Source organism: Protopterus annectens, chromosome 2.part0 (assembly GCF_019279795.1).
Source record: "Protopterus annectens isolate FY-2018-M chromosome 2.part0, PAN1.0, whole genome shotgun sequence".
Lineage (NCBI taxonomy): Eukaryota > Metazoa > Chordata > Ceratodontiformes > Protopteridae > Protopterus > Protopterus annectens.
The window spans coordinates 231332039-231348651 of NC_056728.1; the positions used below are offsets into that span (position 1 = coordinate 231332039).

Below are 16613 nucleotides of genomic sequence, written 5' to 3' on the forward strand. Positions count from 1 at the left end.
GATCTCGTTTGCCGCTTCAGCTGTGAGGTGTTGTTTTTCTGGCTCAGGCTTGTATAAAGTTTCTTTACAGAACTTTTTTACTAGAAATAGTCATTTTCCTAGGTGTTATTGTTAACTTTTAGTCTTATTTTTGATTGTGTTCGCTAGTGTGTATTTGTAGCTTCCTTCCCTTCCTTGTAGAACTCGTTTAACTTAGAGAGTTCTCCCCCTCCTTATCCTTTCTTGTCAGGTTAGCCGTTTAGGTTAGAGGCTTTCTTTATAGGTTAGCCATTTAAGTTAGAGGCTTTCCAATCTAAAAAAAAAAAAAAAACTTTAGCTTTAGTCGGTAGTATAGTTTGTTTTTGTCTAGACTGTATTTTGCTTTGTTAGCTATTGTTGTATTTCTTGTTACAGGATGTCAAAAGAATCCAAAGTGTCTGGGTTCAAGAAGTGTGACTCATGCTGTCAGAAAATGTCTCTGACAGATGGGCACACTTCTTGCGTCTATTGTTTAGGCGCTGTGCACCTGCAGAACTCTTGTTCTATCTGCCATGCATTTAGTCCAAGAGTTCTGCAGGAGCGTAAGAATAAGCTTATTCTTAGGGGTCTTTTAAAGCCTCAGGATTCACCGGCCAAGACCTCTCAGCCTGTGAAATCCCTTAAATCTACCAAGCCGTCTGCTCCAAGTTCGGAGCCGTCTTTGGTTCAGACTCTACCTGCTACTTCGGTGCCGGCTGGCACCGATAATCTCCCCGTCGGCTCCATCAGAAACTTCGGAGCCTTCGCGGAGCCACAAGAGGCTGAGGTCCCCTTCTTTGGAATCGATACATTCGGCTCCTCTGCTTCAGAGCGAGCGCAGTCACAGATCTTCTCACTTCTCTTGATCCTCTAGGCTGTCTGAGCATGATGTGGGGAGAGTGGTCAGTAGGTTGCTAAAGTCGCAGGCACTTGCCAAGATGTTGTCCAGCCCTCCTCAACAGGTGTCGGCTCCATCCACTTCTATCGATGTTCCTCCTCCGACTCCATTGAGTTCGGAGCCAGAGTTCATTGGGGTTCGAGTAGTGGAACCATCGGCTTCTATAACTCTCTATCTCCTTTTGTTCCGTCATTGGCTCCGATCCACTCGATGGTGCCGTCCATCGAGGGATCTCGGCGCCGGAGCTCCCTCGTCGGCTCCAAGGGGGTGAGTGGCATCGGACCCTTGTCCGACCCCATTCTCCCTCTTGGAGCTTCGGCACAGGTAAGCTCAGCTCCTACTTTGGCCTCGGAGCTGTCTCTCTCGGTGTGGAGAAGGATTTCAATTTCCTCGGAACCGGAGCCTTCTCTGCATTGTGGCAGGGCTGCTTTCGATGTCATGAGGAGTGTGTTGGCCACTGAGTCAGCTCCACTATCGGCCCCACCGGCTCCGTCCCCCTGTAGTGCCTGTGCCAACCTCTGCTCCTCCTCCAGACCCCAAGCATGGGGAACCGGCGCTCCAGGGCAACCCATTGGGTGTTTCCTCTTCTTCCGAGGCCTCACCTGATCATTCAGAGGAGCCCCCTCGTAAGAAGAAGTGCAAGAGGAAGCATGTTGACTCCCCTGAGTGTGTCACTTCTGATACAGACTTAGATGATTCGGAAGCGTCCCCGAGATCCCCTTCTGAAGATGTTTCCTTCTTGGACATCCTAGAAATGCTTAAGCAGAGGGGGAACTGGAATCCCCTAGCCCCTACCGAGGATGAGTCTGTATTCCTGGATGCATTCAGTTCCCGACCTCCCACCCCCTGGGTTTCTCCGCCTTTCGATCCACTTATGTCAGTGGTGGCTCAAAAGGCTTGGTCAGCTCTGGATACAGTGGAACCAACTCCAAGGAGACCTGGCAAGCTCATCACAGCACCCCATGACAAGCAGTTCCTTACCAAAGGTGTTCCTGTTGATGCCATGGTGGTAACAGCAGCAGCCACCAAAAAAGAGTTAGCGGAGACCTCTTCCGTCTGTCCATCCTCCTAACAAGGAGTCTAGGACCATGGACAGATACAGGAAGCGAATGTTTGCTTCAGCAACCTTTTCTATGAGGTCACTGAACTACTTATTCCATTTTACCCGGCTTCAGAGTGATCTCTTTAAAGAGCTCAGAGATGCCCTTCAAGATCCATCAGCTGAGGGGGCTCAAGCTAAAGTTGCTTCCCAGCTGACGATGCTTAATTCTGTAGTCAACTCCTCCATGAGGCTCATTTCCTATGCAGCCGATGGTGCGAGTAGAGCCGCAGGTACGAGTGTGGCCCTTAGGAAGCATGCATGGATGCGGCTGTGTAATTTTGCGGAACCCTTTAGAGCGTCATTCACCAACACCCCCTTTGATGGTTCCTTTCTTTTTGGACCACAGGTGAAAGACACTTTGACTAGGTGTGAGCAAGAAGGCAAGACTCTCTCTGCCGTGGGAGTCCGTTTTTCCACTCCTCCTAGACCATACCCCAAGGGTCAGAAGAGTGGTAAAATGTGGTTCCGAAAATCCCAGGGAGCCTCACCTGACACACGTAACGATTTTTCCTCCAGGGGCAGAGGGGGAAACAGCAATAACAGACGCTGCCCTCGTGGCAGAGGGGGTCCGCAGAACCAGGGCAACAGAGAATCTTTCTCTGATAAGCCTTTTCAGCATCCTTGAAGGGTTGCCTGACTGCCCGCCTCTGGAGGCAGTCGGGGGAAGACTTTCACTGTACCCAAAAGCCTGGCAAAATTTAACGCAAGACAAATGGGTACGGTCCATCATATCCGAAGGTTACAAAATTCCCTTCTGTCAACCCCCCTTACCGACAAGGAAATCCCTTCCAGATGTTCCACCCAATCTGAGGGACCAAGCAGTAATAGAAGTTTCAAAACTGCTAGAAAAAGAGTCATCCAGGAAGTCCCAGCAGACCAACACGGATCCGGAACTTACTCAAGGTTCTTTTTGGTACCAAAAAAGACGGGACTGGAGACCGATTCTGGATCTCAGCAGACTAAACAGTTCTGTTCAAAGAACAAAGTTTCAGATGGTCACGCTACAGTCCATTCTACCCTTTCTGGGTCAGGACAATTGGATGTGCTCCATAGATCTTCAGGATGTGTACTACCACATCAAAATGGACAGGAGTTCCAGGAGATTTCTTCACTTCCGGTTGGGAGCCAGTCATTACCAGTTCAGAGCTCTGCCCTTTGGTCTCACCACAGCCCCAAGGGTGTTCAAATGTATGGCAATGGTCACGGCTCACCTGAGACGTCTAGGATTCCAGGTGTTTCCATATCTAGACGACTGGCTCCTCACTGCTACTACCAGGCATCAACTTCTGCAAGCCAGGAACTACACAATCACAATCTGCTCTCAGCTAGGCATTCCAATAAACTTTGAAAAATCTGCCTTGTTGCCCTGTCAATCTATCACCTATATAGGAGCAGACTTAGACACAAGGAACATGTCCGCAAAGCTACCGCCAGAAAGGGTGTCTACAGTTCGCCAGCAAGTACAAATTCTAATGCAGAACAAAAGAATCCAAGTCAGGTTCGTCCTTCAAACTCTGGGTTCCATGGCAGTGGCAATTCTTCTAATCCCACTGGCCCGTTTTCACATGAGGATCCTTCAGTGGCTTCTGTTCACACAGTGGTCTTTCCAACAGCTGCCCATGTCTCACATGATCTTGATTACAGAAGCATGCAAAAGGCACCTTTCCTGGTGGATGGTCTCCCCACTAGTGACTCAGGGCAGACCCTTCACTCAGCCCCCTCCGGTTGCCACAGTGACCACAGACACCTCCCTGATAGGGTGGGGGGGGGGCATTATCAGGGCAGGACAGTCCAAGGCACTTGGCAGCCTCATGTGTGCCATCTGCAAATAAACGTCCTAGAAATGAGAGCTGTGCACCTAGCGTTGCAAGCTCTTCAGGACTCTCTCCCTTCTGGGACCATTGCAATTCAAACGGACAACATGTCAGTGGTGTGGTACATCAACAAGCAGGGTGGAACCAGGTCCTACCCCCTATGTCGAGAAGCACTCAGACTCTGGCAGTGGGCGATTTCCTCCCAACGTTTTCTGATTGCGACGCACATCCCTGCGAGGTCCAACGTCATAGTGGACAGGCTCAGCAGAGCTATTCTCATGTCTCACGAGTGGTCTCTGAATCAGGAAGTTGCGGATCTTGTCTTCTGCAAATGGGGACAGCCTTGCTGCGATCTTTTTGCCACCCACTTCAACAGCAAATGTAGCAACTACTTCTCCCTTCTTCCGCTTCCAGGTCACTCACCCAGAGATGCTCTAGTCCACGATTGGCCTCAGGGACTTCTTTATGCCTTTTCCCCGTTTCCCCTGATTCCATAACTCATACAGAAAGCAATATCGTTGGGCTGCAAAATGATCCTCATTGCCCCCTACTGGCCTCGACAGATATGGTTTCCGTTCCTGCACCATTACCTTCTCGATCAGCCCTGGACTCTGGATCCGATTCCAGACCTACTGATTCATCAATCAGGCGGGCTACATCAGTCCCGCCAAACACTCCAGCTCACAGCTTGGTTGTTCCACTTCCAACCTTAGCCAGGCTTCCCAGCATTTCCCCGGCCGTACGTGAGATTATTGTCTCCTCTCACAAGTCCACAACTAGAAAAACGTATGCTAGCAAATGGAAACATTTTTCTTGTTGGGCAGAGGCTAGGAACGTAGATCCCTTTTCAGCCCCAGTCCACGAAATTTTGGAATTCCTAGCACAACTTTTTCATTCTGGGTCCGCTTCTGCTACAATCAGGGTTCAATTGGCGGCCATTTCTAACTTTCATGTTGGGTTGTCAAATTTAAACATTATGTCTCATAAGCTCTGTAAAGCTTTTTTAAGAGGGACTGCTCTCCTTAGACCCCCAATGAGAGATCCTCCTCCTTCCTGGGACCTTAATTTGGTAATAACCTCCTTAATTCTGCCCCCCTTTGAACCAGCAACGTCCTGCTCCATTAAGTTTCTATCTTGGAAAACACTCTTTCTGGTCGCTATTACTTCAGCCAGACGTGTCTCTGAACTTCAGGCACTATGTGTTCATCCTCCATACTTGTTTTTTTCATAAGGACAAGGTTGCTCTGAGGACTAATCTTTCGTTTCTTCCGACAGAAAATAATTTAAACCAATCTATAGACCTTCCTGTGTTTTTCCCTAACCACGCCAACAAGGCAGAGTACAAATTACGCCAATTGGACGTTCATAGACAATTGCGTTTTTACCTGTACAGGACTAAGGAAATAAGGAAGTCGGACCAACTATTCCTTTCCTATGCTCTATCCTATGCTCTAGGCAAACAAGGTCTCCCAGTTTCCAAGGTGACTTTATCCAGGTGGTTGTCTCACACTATTACTTTCATTTATCAATTAAGAAACGAAGAGTTGCCTATCAAACCGAAAGGTCATTCAACTAGGGCCTTGGCCACTGCCGTAGCCTTCCAATCTAGGTTGCCCATGGATTCCATCTGTGCAGCTGCTACGTGGGCAAATCCTCATACCTTTATTTCTCATTACAAGCTAGATATGGTCTCCAGGAGCAGAGCTGACTTTGGTTCCACTGTTCTGAAGAGTCTGTTCCAATGAGCCGCCCAGGATTGTAGGTGCTAGGGATGCTGTCCCAACCAGCAAGAACGAAGGCGAGATAGACAACTTAACATAAAGATGTTATGTACCTACCATAATGTTTCATGTTAGTTGTCTTCATCTCGCCTTTTTTCTTGCGTCCCACCCTCCGTCCCCCTGTCCTATTGGACTGAGAGGAGTTCTGATTTCACTGGCTGAGTGTTCTCTGGTTTGTTTCCTCTACTGACTTAGAGAGTATGACAGGTATGCTCAACCTGTTTGTTTGGACAGGTTGATTCTCTGGCTATGTCTGGGGTTAGCTATTTCAAATGAGATCTGGGTAGCTATCGCTAGGCATCATGGGATAAGGGGTAGCCTTGAGCCAGTAAACAGCTCTCGAGCTATAGAAGATGGCCGAGCCAACCAGCAAGAAAGAAGACGAGATGAAGACAACTAAGATGGAACGTTATGGTAGGTACATAACTTCTTTTTCTAGTTGGTGCCCAAGTAAGAACCAGGACCTTTTTAAAGCCCCATATGCCTGTGGTTCTAAAATAATTATGTGAATTACAATTCCATGGCCTTTCTTCTTATATGAAGATTCATCTGTCGGTCATCTCTACTTGACTGCAGCATGGACCCCCACATAACACACACACACACACACACACACACACACACACACACACACACACAAACACAAACACACACACACAATTTCTTTCCAGCCTCAAGATAAGTAGTTTTTTCCAAAGGGGTTTTACATACTTTCCCTCCTAGAAGATAGTTGGCTCTTCCTTATTATCTCAGTTTTTTTCTCAAGAAACTTAAGAGTTTTTCCTTGTGAACAAGCTCATGAGGCTGAATTGAAGTTCTCTGCGCAGAAAACAGCGTGGCTCATTGCTCTGATCCCTACAAGAAGATCATCTAAGTTGCAAGCTCTTTGGTGAGTCAGCCTTCTTTCACTTTTCATAAGGATAATGTATTTTTGAGAACAAATCCTTCATTTGTGCCTAAAGTGATTTCAGAGTGGACATTGAGTCAAACTATCCATCTCCCTACCTTTTTTCACAGTAGTGTACCTAGGGTGGCGCAAGAGGGGCAACTGCCCTGAGAGGAAAGTGTTGGGAGGGCACAGTCAACCAATCCTGATTTATCTTTAATACAATACTAGGTTTTAAAAGCAAGTATTGCATTTGCAGTCAAACCTGAGCACTGTCACTCTCTGTGGATGGTCTAAACTGTAGCAATTGCTTGCTACATGGTAGCATGCAGTTTGCTACGGTTTTAAAAGCAAAAACAATTTATTTATTTTTTTTAACTAAAACCTATTCAAGCAGAATGTAAACTGTAGCAACTGTTTTCCACATCTTCAGCAAGCAGTTTGCTTTGGTTTAAAAAGATTTTTTTTTTAAACTAAAACATGATCGCCTTAGCGCTCCATGCAGGCAGGGTACAAACTGTAGCAACTTTTTGCTAGAAGAAGAAATTTTTTTTAAAATAAAATATGTTGAAGGAGGGTTGGGAGCAGGGCACAGAAATGAGACCCGAATGGCTGGGTCGGGGAGGGGGGTACAACTCGCCACCTGATTGGTGTGCCAGTAGAAGGACCAGCCACTTTTTTTTTCTCTTCAGTGGAAGAGCTGGGGTGAGGGGTGTAGATGAAACTGCAGTAAACCAATCACTTACATGCTCATTGCAGCTAATTGGCTTATTCCAGTGAAGTGCTTTTCTTGTTTTGTTTTGTGTTTTTTTTTTTTTTTTTTTTTTGCTCTTCATTTGAAAAGTTGAGGGGTGGGGTGCTGGTTCATAGTACTGGCCCAGGTTGATCCAGCTACACTTCTGTATTTCCTGATTAAAAAATAAGGGAGAAAGGATTTTACATACACTCTGGATATCCAGAGACAACTCAGATACCACCTTGACAGGACTAAAACCTTCAGGAATTATGAAAGTAATAAAAAGGGACAGTGTAATAACAGACAGTTTACTTTTGGTTGTCTCATATTATTTTTTCTTCCTCTCGGCTCAAAAGGTCTCTTCCAGGCAAAGTCAGGACCCATTCTACTAGGGCAATGGTTTCTTTTGTGGAGTTTTGGAAAGGGTGGACTGTAGAAGTATTCTAGTGGCAGCAGCTTTGTTCTCTGTACAGTCCTTTACATGACATTACAATTTTTTATTTTTATTTTATTTTACATTTGTTGACCAACTGAATACATGTCCATTTTCAGTAGAGGCCCAGGAAGATCAGCTCCACATTAAGCAAATAATACAGGACAGCAAAAACTCAAAAAAATATTTAAATACATTATTCATGAAGATTTTCAACAAAGAACTTAACTAAAAAAATATTTAAATATAAGATGTTATGTGATCCTATCTCGCCTACATTCTGACTGATGGGTTCGGAGCCGATCCCTCGGCTCCGACTCGGCACGCTTATGCCAAAGAGCGAAGTCTCTTATTGGCTGAGCTTACTATATCCCAGGATGCACCACTACCAGTCCCCCAGATCTCGTTTGCCGCTAACAAGTGAATACGTGGTCTCGAGCTGGCTGAGCTAAGTAGTGATTATTTTCACTAACTTCCTGTCAGGAATTTCTTTATACTTCAACTAAAAGCTGTTTTAACAGCTATCTTGTGTTTTGAGTGTGTTTGGAGAAATTTACTTGGTAAATTCTTGTGTTGTGAGTGTTGTTTGACTAGAAGTACCTCTTGTGTGGAAAGGCCTTTCCCGGTCTTTTTGGTTGTTAGGTGACTTCTGTTCTATTTAGGGATCTCGGATCCTTTATACTGGTGATAGTTTCTCTTTCTTTAAAAAGAAGGACAAAGCAGAGAAAATTTTTTTTTCTGTCATAGTTACAGTGTTTGTACTGTGTTTGGCTAGTTCACTGAATAATTTACCGGAATGTCTCAGGTTCCTAGGCCTTCAGGCTTTAAAAAGTGCACTAAGTGCAACTTTAAAATGTCTATAACAGATGACCACTCTCTCTGTGTTTATTGTTTGGGTGCAAAACATTTGCAGGAGTCCTGCAGCGTGTGTCACGCTTTTTCCTCGAGGGTCCTCCAAGAGAGGAAAAATAAGCTTATATTAAAAGGCCTTATAAAACCCTCCTTTGAAGAAGCTTTAGCATCCTCTCCTTCTCCTGCTAAAAAGAAAAGGCGTCGGCTCCGACCAGTCCGTCGGATCCGACCGCCAAAAGACATAGGCAGGCTTCTCCTTCGGCTCCAAGGACTTGGGCCGAGGCGAACGGTCTGCCTCGATGCCACCAGTCTCGACTCCTCTGGCTTGGAGCCGATGGCTGGGGCATCGAGGCGAGTCACCTTCGGCTCCACTGGTCTCGGAGCCGATGAAGGTTGTCGCTCAGACACTTCCTCCTCGGCACCTAAGTCCTCCTCGGCACCGATGGAAGCTAGTTTGGGTATTGCTTCAGCGCCGATAGTCAACGAGTCGCCTCGGAGCCGGGACCCTACCCCTTGGGGCCGTTGGAGAGGCCAACTCGAACCCGTTCAGTATCCTCTAGGTCATCGAGGATGTCAGATTCGGACATAGACAGGGTGCTCCAAAGACTGTTCCAGTCCCCAGTCTTTCAAAAATTTGTTTGGCTCCGACCCAGTTGGTTTCGGAGCCGACAGCCCATGCCCATGTCATTGCCATTCCTCCTCCGACCGCTTGGCTCCGTCGGAGCAGGTGCTGTTGGAGCCGGTGGAGGTCTTAGGGTCGGCTCCGACCCTTACTCCAACCCGGCCTTGGTCCGAGTTTGGCACACGGACTTCTTCGGCTGGACCCGGGGGTGACGTTTCGGGACCTATGTTGTCGGTTCCGAGCCTCCCTCTCGGTGCCGCTGCGGGACTTCCGTCTGCTATCATGGCTCCGGGGACCGGACACTCCCAGGATTCTGGGGGTTCGGCTTTCAGAGCTATGAGGAGTGCCTTGGCCAGGTCTTCTTCGGCCATCTCTCCGGCTTTACCGGCACCTTCCCTGGGCGTGGAGATTGGGTCTTTGGCAGTTCCCCTGTCCTTAGGCAGCGGAGCCCCGGGGCCTGAGGTTACCCCCTCTGGGGGTTCCCCTCCTCCTGAGGGTTCTTCGGAGTTGTATTCAGAGGAGCCCCCAAGGAAGAGATCGTGCAAGAGGAAGCACGTGGACTCCCCCGAGTCTCTTACATCGGACACTGATCTTGATGATGCAGAGGGGTCCCCAAAGTCGTCCTCGGATGATGTCTCATTTGCAGACATTTTAGAGATCCTCAAACAACGAGGCGGCTGGATGTCCAAACCCCCCTCTGCTGATGAGTCAGTGCTTCTCAAGGCCTTTGGGGCTCAGCCCTCCGCCTCCTGGGTGTCTCCGCCCTTTGACGAGCTCCTGGATTTGGTTTGTCGGAGGGCGTGGGAACATCCAGATACCGTGGAACCAGTGCCTTCTCGTCCTAACAAATTTTTGTCTGCCCCACCTGAGAAGGAGTTCCTGACTAAAGGCGTGGCTGTAGATGCCATGGTGGTGGCATCTGCTACACAACAGGACGTGGCAGAGGCTTCAACGTCCGTCCATCCTCCTAATAAGGAGTCTAGGAGCATGGACCAGTACGGGAAGTGCACCCTGACTTCAGCGGCCTTTACTTTAAGGTCCCTGAATTATTTGGCACATTTTACCAGGCTACAGAGGGATCTGGTCAAGGAGCTGTCAGATTCCCTCTCGGGTAACCTACCTGAGCAGCTAGCCCAGTCGGTTAACTCTCAGTTGGCTATCCTTACTTCAATTTCTAACTCGTCCATGAGGCTCATTTCATATGCGGCCGAAGGGGCAGGTAGAGCGGCAGGCACAGGCGTGGCTCTACGGAGACAAGCCTGGCTCCGTTTGTGTCATTTTGTGGAGGCCTTCAAGTCTTCCTTCGCCGACGCTCCCTTTGATGGGTCCTCTTTGTTTGGACCTAAGGTTAAAGACACTCTTACCCGCTGTGAACAAGAGGGAAAAACTTTATCTGCCGTAGGTGCACGTTATTCCACTCCCTTTCGGCCTTATCCCAAGGCTAAAGGAGGAGGGAAGATGTGGTTCCGTAAATCACGTAAGTTTTTCCTCAACAGCAGGAAGATTCCCCTTCCAGAGGCAGAGGACGGGAAATTTTTCTGGGGGCGCTGTCCCAGAGGCGGCAGAGGGCCCGCAATTCTGGAGACCGCGAGTCCTTTCGTGGCTCTTCAGCCTCCCACACTTCATGAGGGATTGCCCGGCTGTGCTGCTCGGAGCCAGTCGGGTGCCGTTGCCAAGCACCTAAAAGCCTGGGAGTCTATCACTCAGGACAGATGGGTGCCGGATTATTGCCGGAGGTTACACCATTCCCTTCACACACTCACCCCCACCGTCCAAAAATCCCGGACCCACCACCCAGTCAAAGGGAAATTGCAGTCGCAGAAGCGTTAAAGCTGCTAGAAAAAGGAATCATCCAACCGGTCCCCACAGACCAGATCGGATCCGGAAATTACTCAAGGTTCTTTTTAGTGCCAAAAGACAGGGGACCTGAGACCAATATTGGATCTCAGCAGACTAAACCAATCCGTCACGAAATCCAAATTCCGAATGGTCACGTTACAATCCATTCTCCCATTGTTGGAGAAGGATGTTTGGATGTGCTCCATAGATCTCAAGGACGCCTATTATCACATACCGATACATCGGGCGTCCAGGAAGTATCTGCGCTTCAGCCTGGGAGACAGTCATTTCCAATTTTGTGCACTGCCCTTTGGTCTCACCACAGCCCCAGGGTGTTCACCAAGTGTTTGGCAGTAGTGACTGCTCACCTGAGGAGTCTTGGATTCCAAGTGTTTCCCTATCTGGACGACTGGCTCCTGACTGCCACCACCAGGCATCTACTAATGGACAACCTCAAAGCCACCCTTTCCTGGGTGCTACCCTGGGAATTACATTCAATTGGTCAAAGTCTGTCTTGCTGCCCTCTCAGCGCATAAGGTTCATAGGAACAGAGATAGACTCAAAATTGATGCGCGTCTTTCTTCCTACCGAAAGGATTCAAACTTTACAAGGTCAAGTTCAAGCCCTGCTTTCAAGATCCAAAGCCCCAGCCAGGATGGTCCTGCAACTTTTAGGTTCAATGTCTGCCACGGTTCTCCTAGTTCCTCTGGCAAGATTGCACATGAGGATTCTTCAGTGGCTATTATCGACTCAATGGTCCTTTCAGAATCTTCCCCTCAATCACCCCATTTTGATTACAGAAGCGTGCAAGCGGGACCTCCGCTGGTGGCTTCACCCGTCCAATCTGAATCAGGGAAGACCTTTTGTTATCCCCCCTCCGGTGGCCACCCTGACGACGGATGCCTCCCAGACAGGGTGGGGGGGGCATTGTCTGGGCAGGTTAGTTCAGGGTTCCTGGCTTCCCGACGAAACCTTTCTCCACATCAATGTATTGGAGATGAGGGCTGTACTCCTGTCCCTACAGGCCCTCCACAAGTTTCTCCCTCAAAGCATTATCGCTATCCACACAGACAACATGTCGGTGGTCTGGTATCTAAACAAACAAGGAGGGACCAGATCTTACCCCCTTTGCAGAGAGGCCATGAGGGTGTGGGAATGGGCTGTAGCTACCAACCGCTTCTTGGTAGCGACCCACATTCCAGCGAAATCAATATATTGGCAGACAGATTAAGCAGGACAATTCTCTCTCCTCACGAGTGGTCCCTGAACGAAACAGTAGCAGCTCAGGTTTTCAGAAGATGGGGGACGCCGTGCTGCGACCTGTTTGCAACACCACAAAACACAAAGTGCAAAGGTTCTTCTCCTTGACTCCACATCAGGGGGAGGCAGCTATGGATGCTCTAGCACAACCTTGGCCAACAGGGCTACTTTATGCTTTTCCTCCAGTTCCACTTCTCCCCAAAGTCATTCAGAAAGCTTCTCAATTGGGGTCCACAATGATACTAATTGCTCCGTACTGGCCTCGTCAGGTATGGTTTCCCTACCTGAAGAAACATGCGGTGGACGATCCTTGGGTTTTGGATCTAACCCCGGATCTGCTAATTCATCAGTCGGGACGACAACACCAGTCCCTTCGCACGTTGAAGTTGACAGCTTGGCTCCTCCACTTCCGACTTTAGTCAGAAATCACACCTTAGACCCGGAAGTTATTCACATTTTATCTTCGGCCCACAAACCCACCACTAAGAAATTGTACCTCAGTAAGTGGAAGAGGTTTGCTATCTGGGCTCAACTCAGGGGCTTAGACCCTATCACTGCCCGATTCCAGAGGTTTTGAAATTTTAACATCCTTGTTTAATCAAGGATCTTCAGTCTCTACTATTAAAGTCCAACTTGCAGCTATCTCTAAATTTCACGAATTCATGGATCCACCGTTGATGAGCAGCAGATTATGCAAAACTTTCATTAAAGGTGCGGGGCTGTTAAGACCCCCAGTTTTTCATCCTGCGCCTCCGTGGGATCTTGATTTGGTGCTTCGTGCCTTAACATCTTCCCCTTCGAACCGGCTGCTACATGTGAGTTAAAATATCTGTCTTGGAAAACTGCCTTCTTAGTTGCAATTACCTCTGCAAGAAGGGTTTCAGAGCTTCAAGCCCTATCTATCAAACCACCGTACTTGATTTTTCACAAGGATAGAGTATCACTTAGGCCTAACCCATCTTTTGTCCCAAAGGTTTGTTCTAATCTCTGTCTCCAACAATCTCTAGAGCTACCAGTTTTCTTTCTAAAATTCTCCAACGAAGCAGAGTACACTCTCCATAAATTGGATGTTCACAGGCAATTGCGCTTCTATCTAGACAGGACTCAGCAAATTAAGTAAATCAGACCAGTTGTTTGTGTCCTTTTCAGACAATAAATTGGGTAAAACCATCACAAAAGCTACTATCTCCAAATGGATTAGAGATTGTATAACTCAGGCTTATTCCTCTTCAAATAAGCAACTTACAACATCTATCAAAGCTCACTCTACCAGAGCTATGGCTACTTCTATCGCCTTTCATTCCAAGCTCGCTATTTCTGAGATTTGTGCTGCGGCTACTTGGTCCAACCGCACACTTTCATTTCCCACTATAAATTGGATGTGGCATCTAAAGGCGAGCATCATTTGGTTCCACGGTACTCAGGAGTGTTTTCCAGTGAGCCACCCAGGATTCAGGTGCTAGGGCGCTGTCCCATCAGTCAGAATGTAGGCGAGATAGGATCACATAACATCTTTTAGTTATGTACTCACCATAACTTCAGATGTTTGGGATCCATCTCGCCTACATTCCTAACCACCCTCCTTCCCCGGCCTTGGAGATCAGAAGAGATTGAACGGTTTTGAGTTCTACTGTTTTATCTTGTTTCATCTGACGATGTTATATAAGCAGTGCGTGCATGTGTGCATGTATGCGGACAAACTAGATCTGGGGGACTGGTAGTGGTGCATCCTGGGATATAGTAAGCTCAGCCAATAAGAGACTTCGCTCTTTGGCATAAGCGTGCCGAGTCGGAGCCGAGGGATCGGCTCCGAACCCATCAGTCAGAATGTAGGCGAGATGGATCCCAAACATCTGAAGTTATGGTGAGTACATAACTAAAAGATTTTCAACACAGAACTTAATTTTCCAGAATTTTTACAAATTAGATTCCTTTTCCAAGTCCAGAGCAGGTTTTATTAAGACTGTTTTCCAAGGTCTGCTAGATTCTGACCCCTCTTCCTCCTTCCTTTCTTTCTAAGCTCTGGTAATCTACCCATATAGCTTAAGCTACTGCACCAGTGATGTAGTGATGAATATGATACAGCTGTGTGAGCTAACTTACCATAGCCGTTTATTTGAATAGATCACTGTTGCAGTAAGGACACCCTCCCTCCATTTCGTGTTACCTTTTTTTCCAGGATGTCGATCATTTTATTTATCCTTTTCTGTAGCATATACCTAATTGACAGGGCTCTAGCCTCCTCAGTCTGAGGCAGAAAAGCACTAAAGGTTCAGTGCCCTGGCCTAATTGACAGGGCTCTAGCCTCCTCAGTCTGAGGCAGAAAAGCACTAAAGGTTCAGTGCCCTGGCCTCTGACTTTATGTGGCTTTCCTTGAACACTTTAGCATTTAGGGCACATGGAAGGTGCCCCAAAGCTTTGGATGCTGACTGGTTGTCATATCCTTGACAGGATATAACCCATATAGCTTAAGACTACTGCAGCAATGATCTATTCAGATATCTACTGTTACAGTAAGTTAACTTACACGGCTGTACTATATTATACAGAATAATACTAAACAATGCTCAAGAGAGTATATGCTTCAAGGAATGCAGTTCTGCAGAGTTGTACAAAACATTATGAAGTTTATTGTGCTTTATAATGGAGCCTGTATAATTTCAATTAATTTGATGCTCTAGATGCAGTGTAAGATGTCTGATAAAGGAAAGAAGTATGGGAAGCTGAAGTGTATATGCAGAGAGTTGCAAATACTAAGGCCTATGTGACAGAAGGCTTTGTCAACCTGCAAAAGTGAAAGGAGTGAGATGGTTAGTGTTAGATCATTATGTAGGATGAGAAGATCTCAGAGGCCTAGAGTAATGTTCAACAAAAATGAAATACACACACACACACACACACACACACACACACACACACACACACGTGTGTGTGTGTGTGTGTAAATATGTATATCTCACATATCTTTTTTATGTTTATTTAGGTTACAGGAAGACCTGTATTTCCAGGAGATTCTGAAATAGATCAGCTTTTTCGAATCTTCCGAACCCTTGGTACTCCAGATGAATCAGTTTGGTCTGGAGTCTCTCACCTTCCAGATTACAAGCCCGATTTCCCAAACTGGTGCAAACAAGACATCAACAAAGTTGTTCCCAACTTGGATCCAGAAGGAAAGGACTTATTATTGGTAAGAAGTTTGAACTAAACAGCATCAAGTATTATGACTATGATTGAAACTATTTATCAATGCCGAAAGGTGACGTAAAACTGTAGATAGGTTATAGTAGTACTAGTTTAACGTGTTTAACAAAATGAGGAAATATAAATTATTTTATAAGTGGAAATGAAGACATCATTCTCATCTTCATTCCATGTTTTGTTACAGGCATCTATGTAATGATGGTGGCTGTGTCACTGTTAGGCTGCAGGCATAATGTAAACTCTGGTAGCTTAGGTAGAAGTGTGAACAACGTGAACAGCGCTGCAGTGAGCCTGAGCTTGTATTACTGATTTGCAGTGGAAAGAGCACCCTAGTTACCAGGGATACCTGTATTTGTTTTTTCTCAGTTAATGTTCACTTGCATCTTTTGTAAATCAATTAATTGTCCCCAAGTCAAAATGGGTAGACCCTCATAGGGTTTTTGTGGCATATTATGGAAGTAGATTGCCACACTTTTCTTTCGCATAGATACCACTACTGCCGAGTTGTGCCCCAACCAGGTTTTGAATGAAGATCTACCAGATGGTAATCCTGTGTCTTAACCTCTGTGCTATCAGGCTGGGGTTGCATCTTTTGTAACATGTTAAAACAAAACCTTTGGCACTATTACACATACTGCTGTACTTAGGACAGTCATTTATGTCATACTACTCTAAAAACTGCTTGACACTAAATTGGGTCTCCTGCAAGAAGTTTGATACATAGCAGTCTGAAAGCAACTTGGACAAGTCACTCATCAAAGAACACCCCAAAAAGTTTTTGCAGGGGACTCCCTAACCTCTTACTTTTATATAAGCTTACTGTAAAAAAATTAATTGCTTGTTTGGTGCCAGAATCCATTAGATCATGCATGCACCAAAGTCCTTGAACAATAGGTACCAGTGTGACTCTGTCATAGTTCCTGCTGTTGTCAGTGACATGAGGTGGACCTCCCTGGAATATATGAAGAGAGTCATAATGGAGCTGTCAGACTGGGTCCAAGACAGGTATGAGCCTAGCATTGAGCAACATTTTATCTTCTCCAAGGATGGTGCCACAGTATGAGCAAAAAAAAGTTGACTTCAATAATTCACTTAGTTTTTGGTGTTGTTCAAAGAGGGTGCAGTATTTCTGAGCCTGGAAAGATATGAATGACAGAATATACTGCTTTGCCAAAGATGGCCTGCATCTGCC

General features: G+C 46.7%; 1 protein-coding gene across 1 annotated transcript in view; it reads left to right on the plus strand.

Moving 5' to 3' along the window:
* The window catches only part of LOC122793033 (cyclin-dependent kinase 2-like), a 956998-nt gene that overhangs the window by 815257 nt on the left and 125128 nt on the right, over positions 1-16613 (plus strand). The window contains exon 6 of the mRNA XM_044060688.1: positions 15204-15407. Within this exon, the coding sequence (XP_043916623.1) occupies positions 15204-15407 (204 nt within the window). The remainder of the gene's footprint in view (positions 1-15203; positions 15408-16613) is intronic.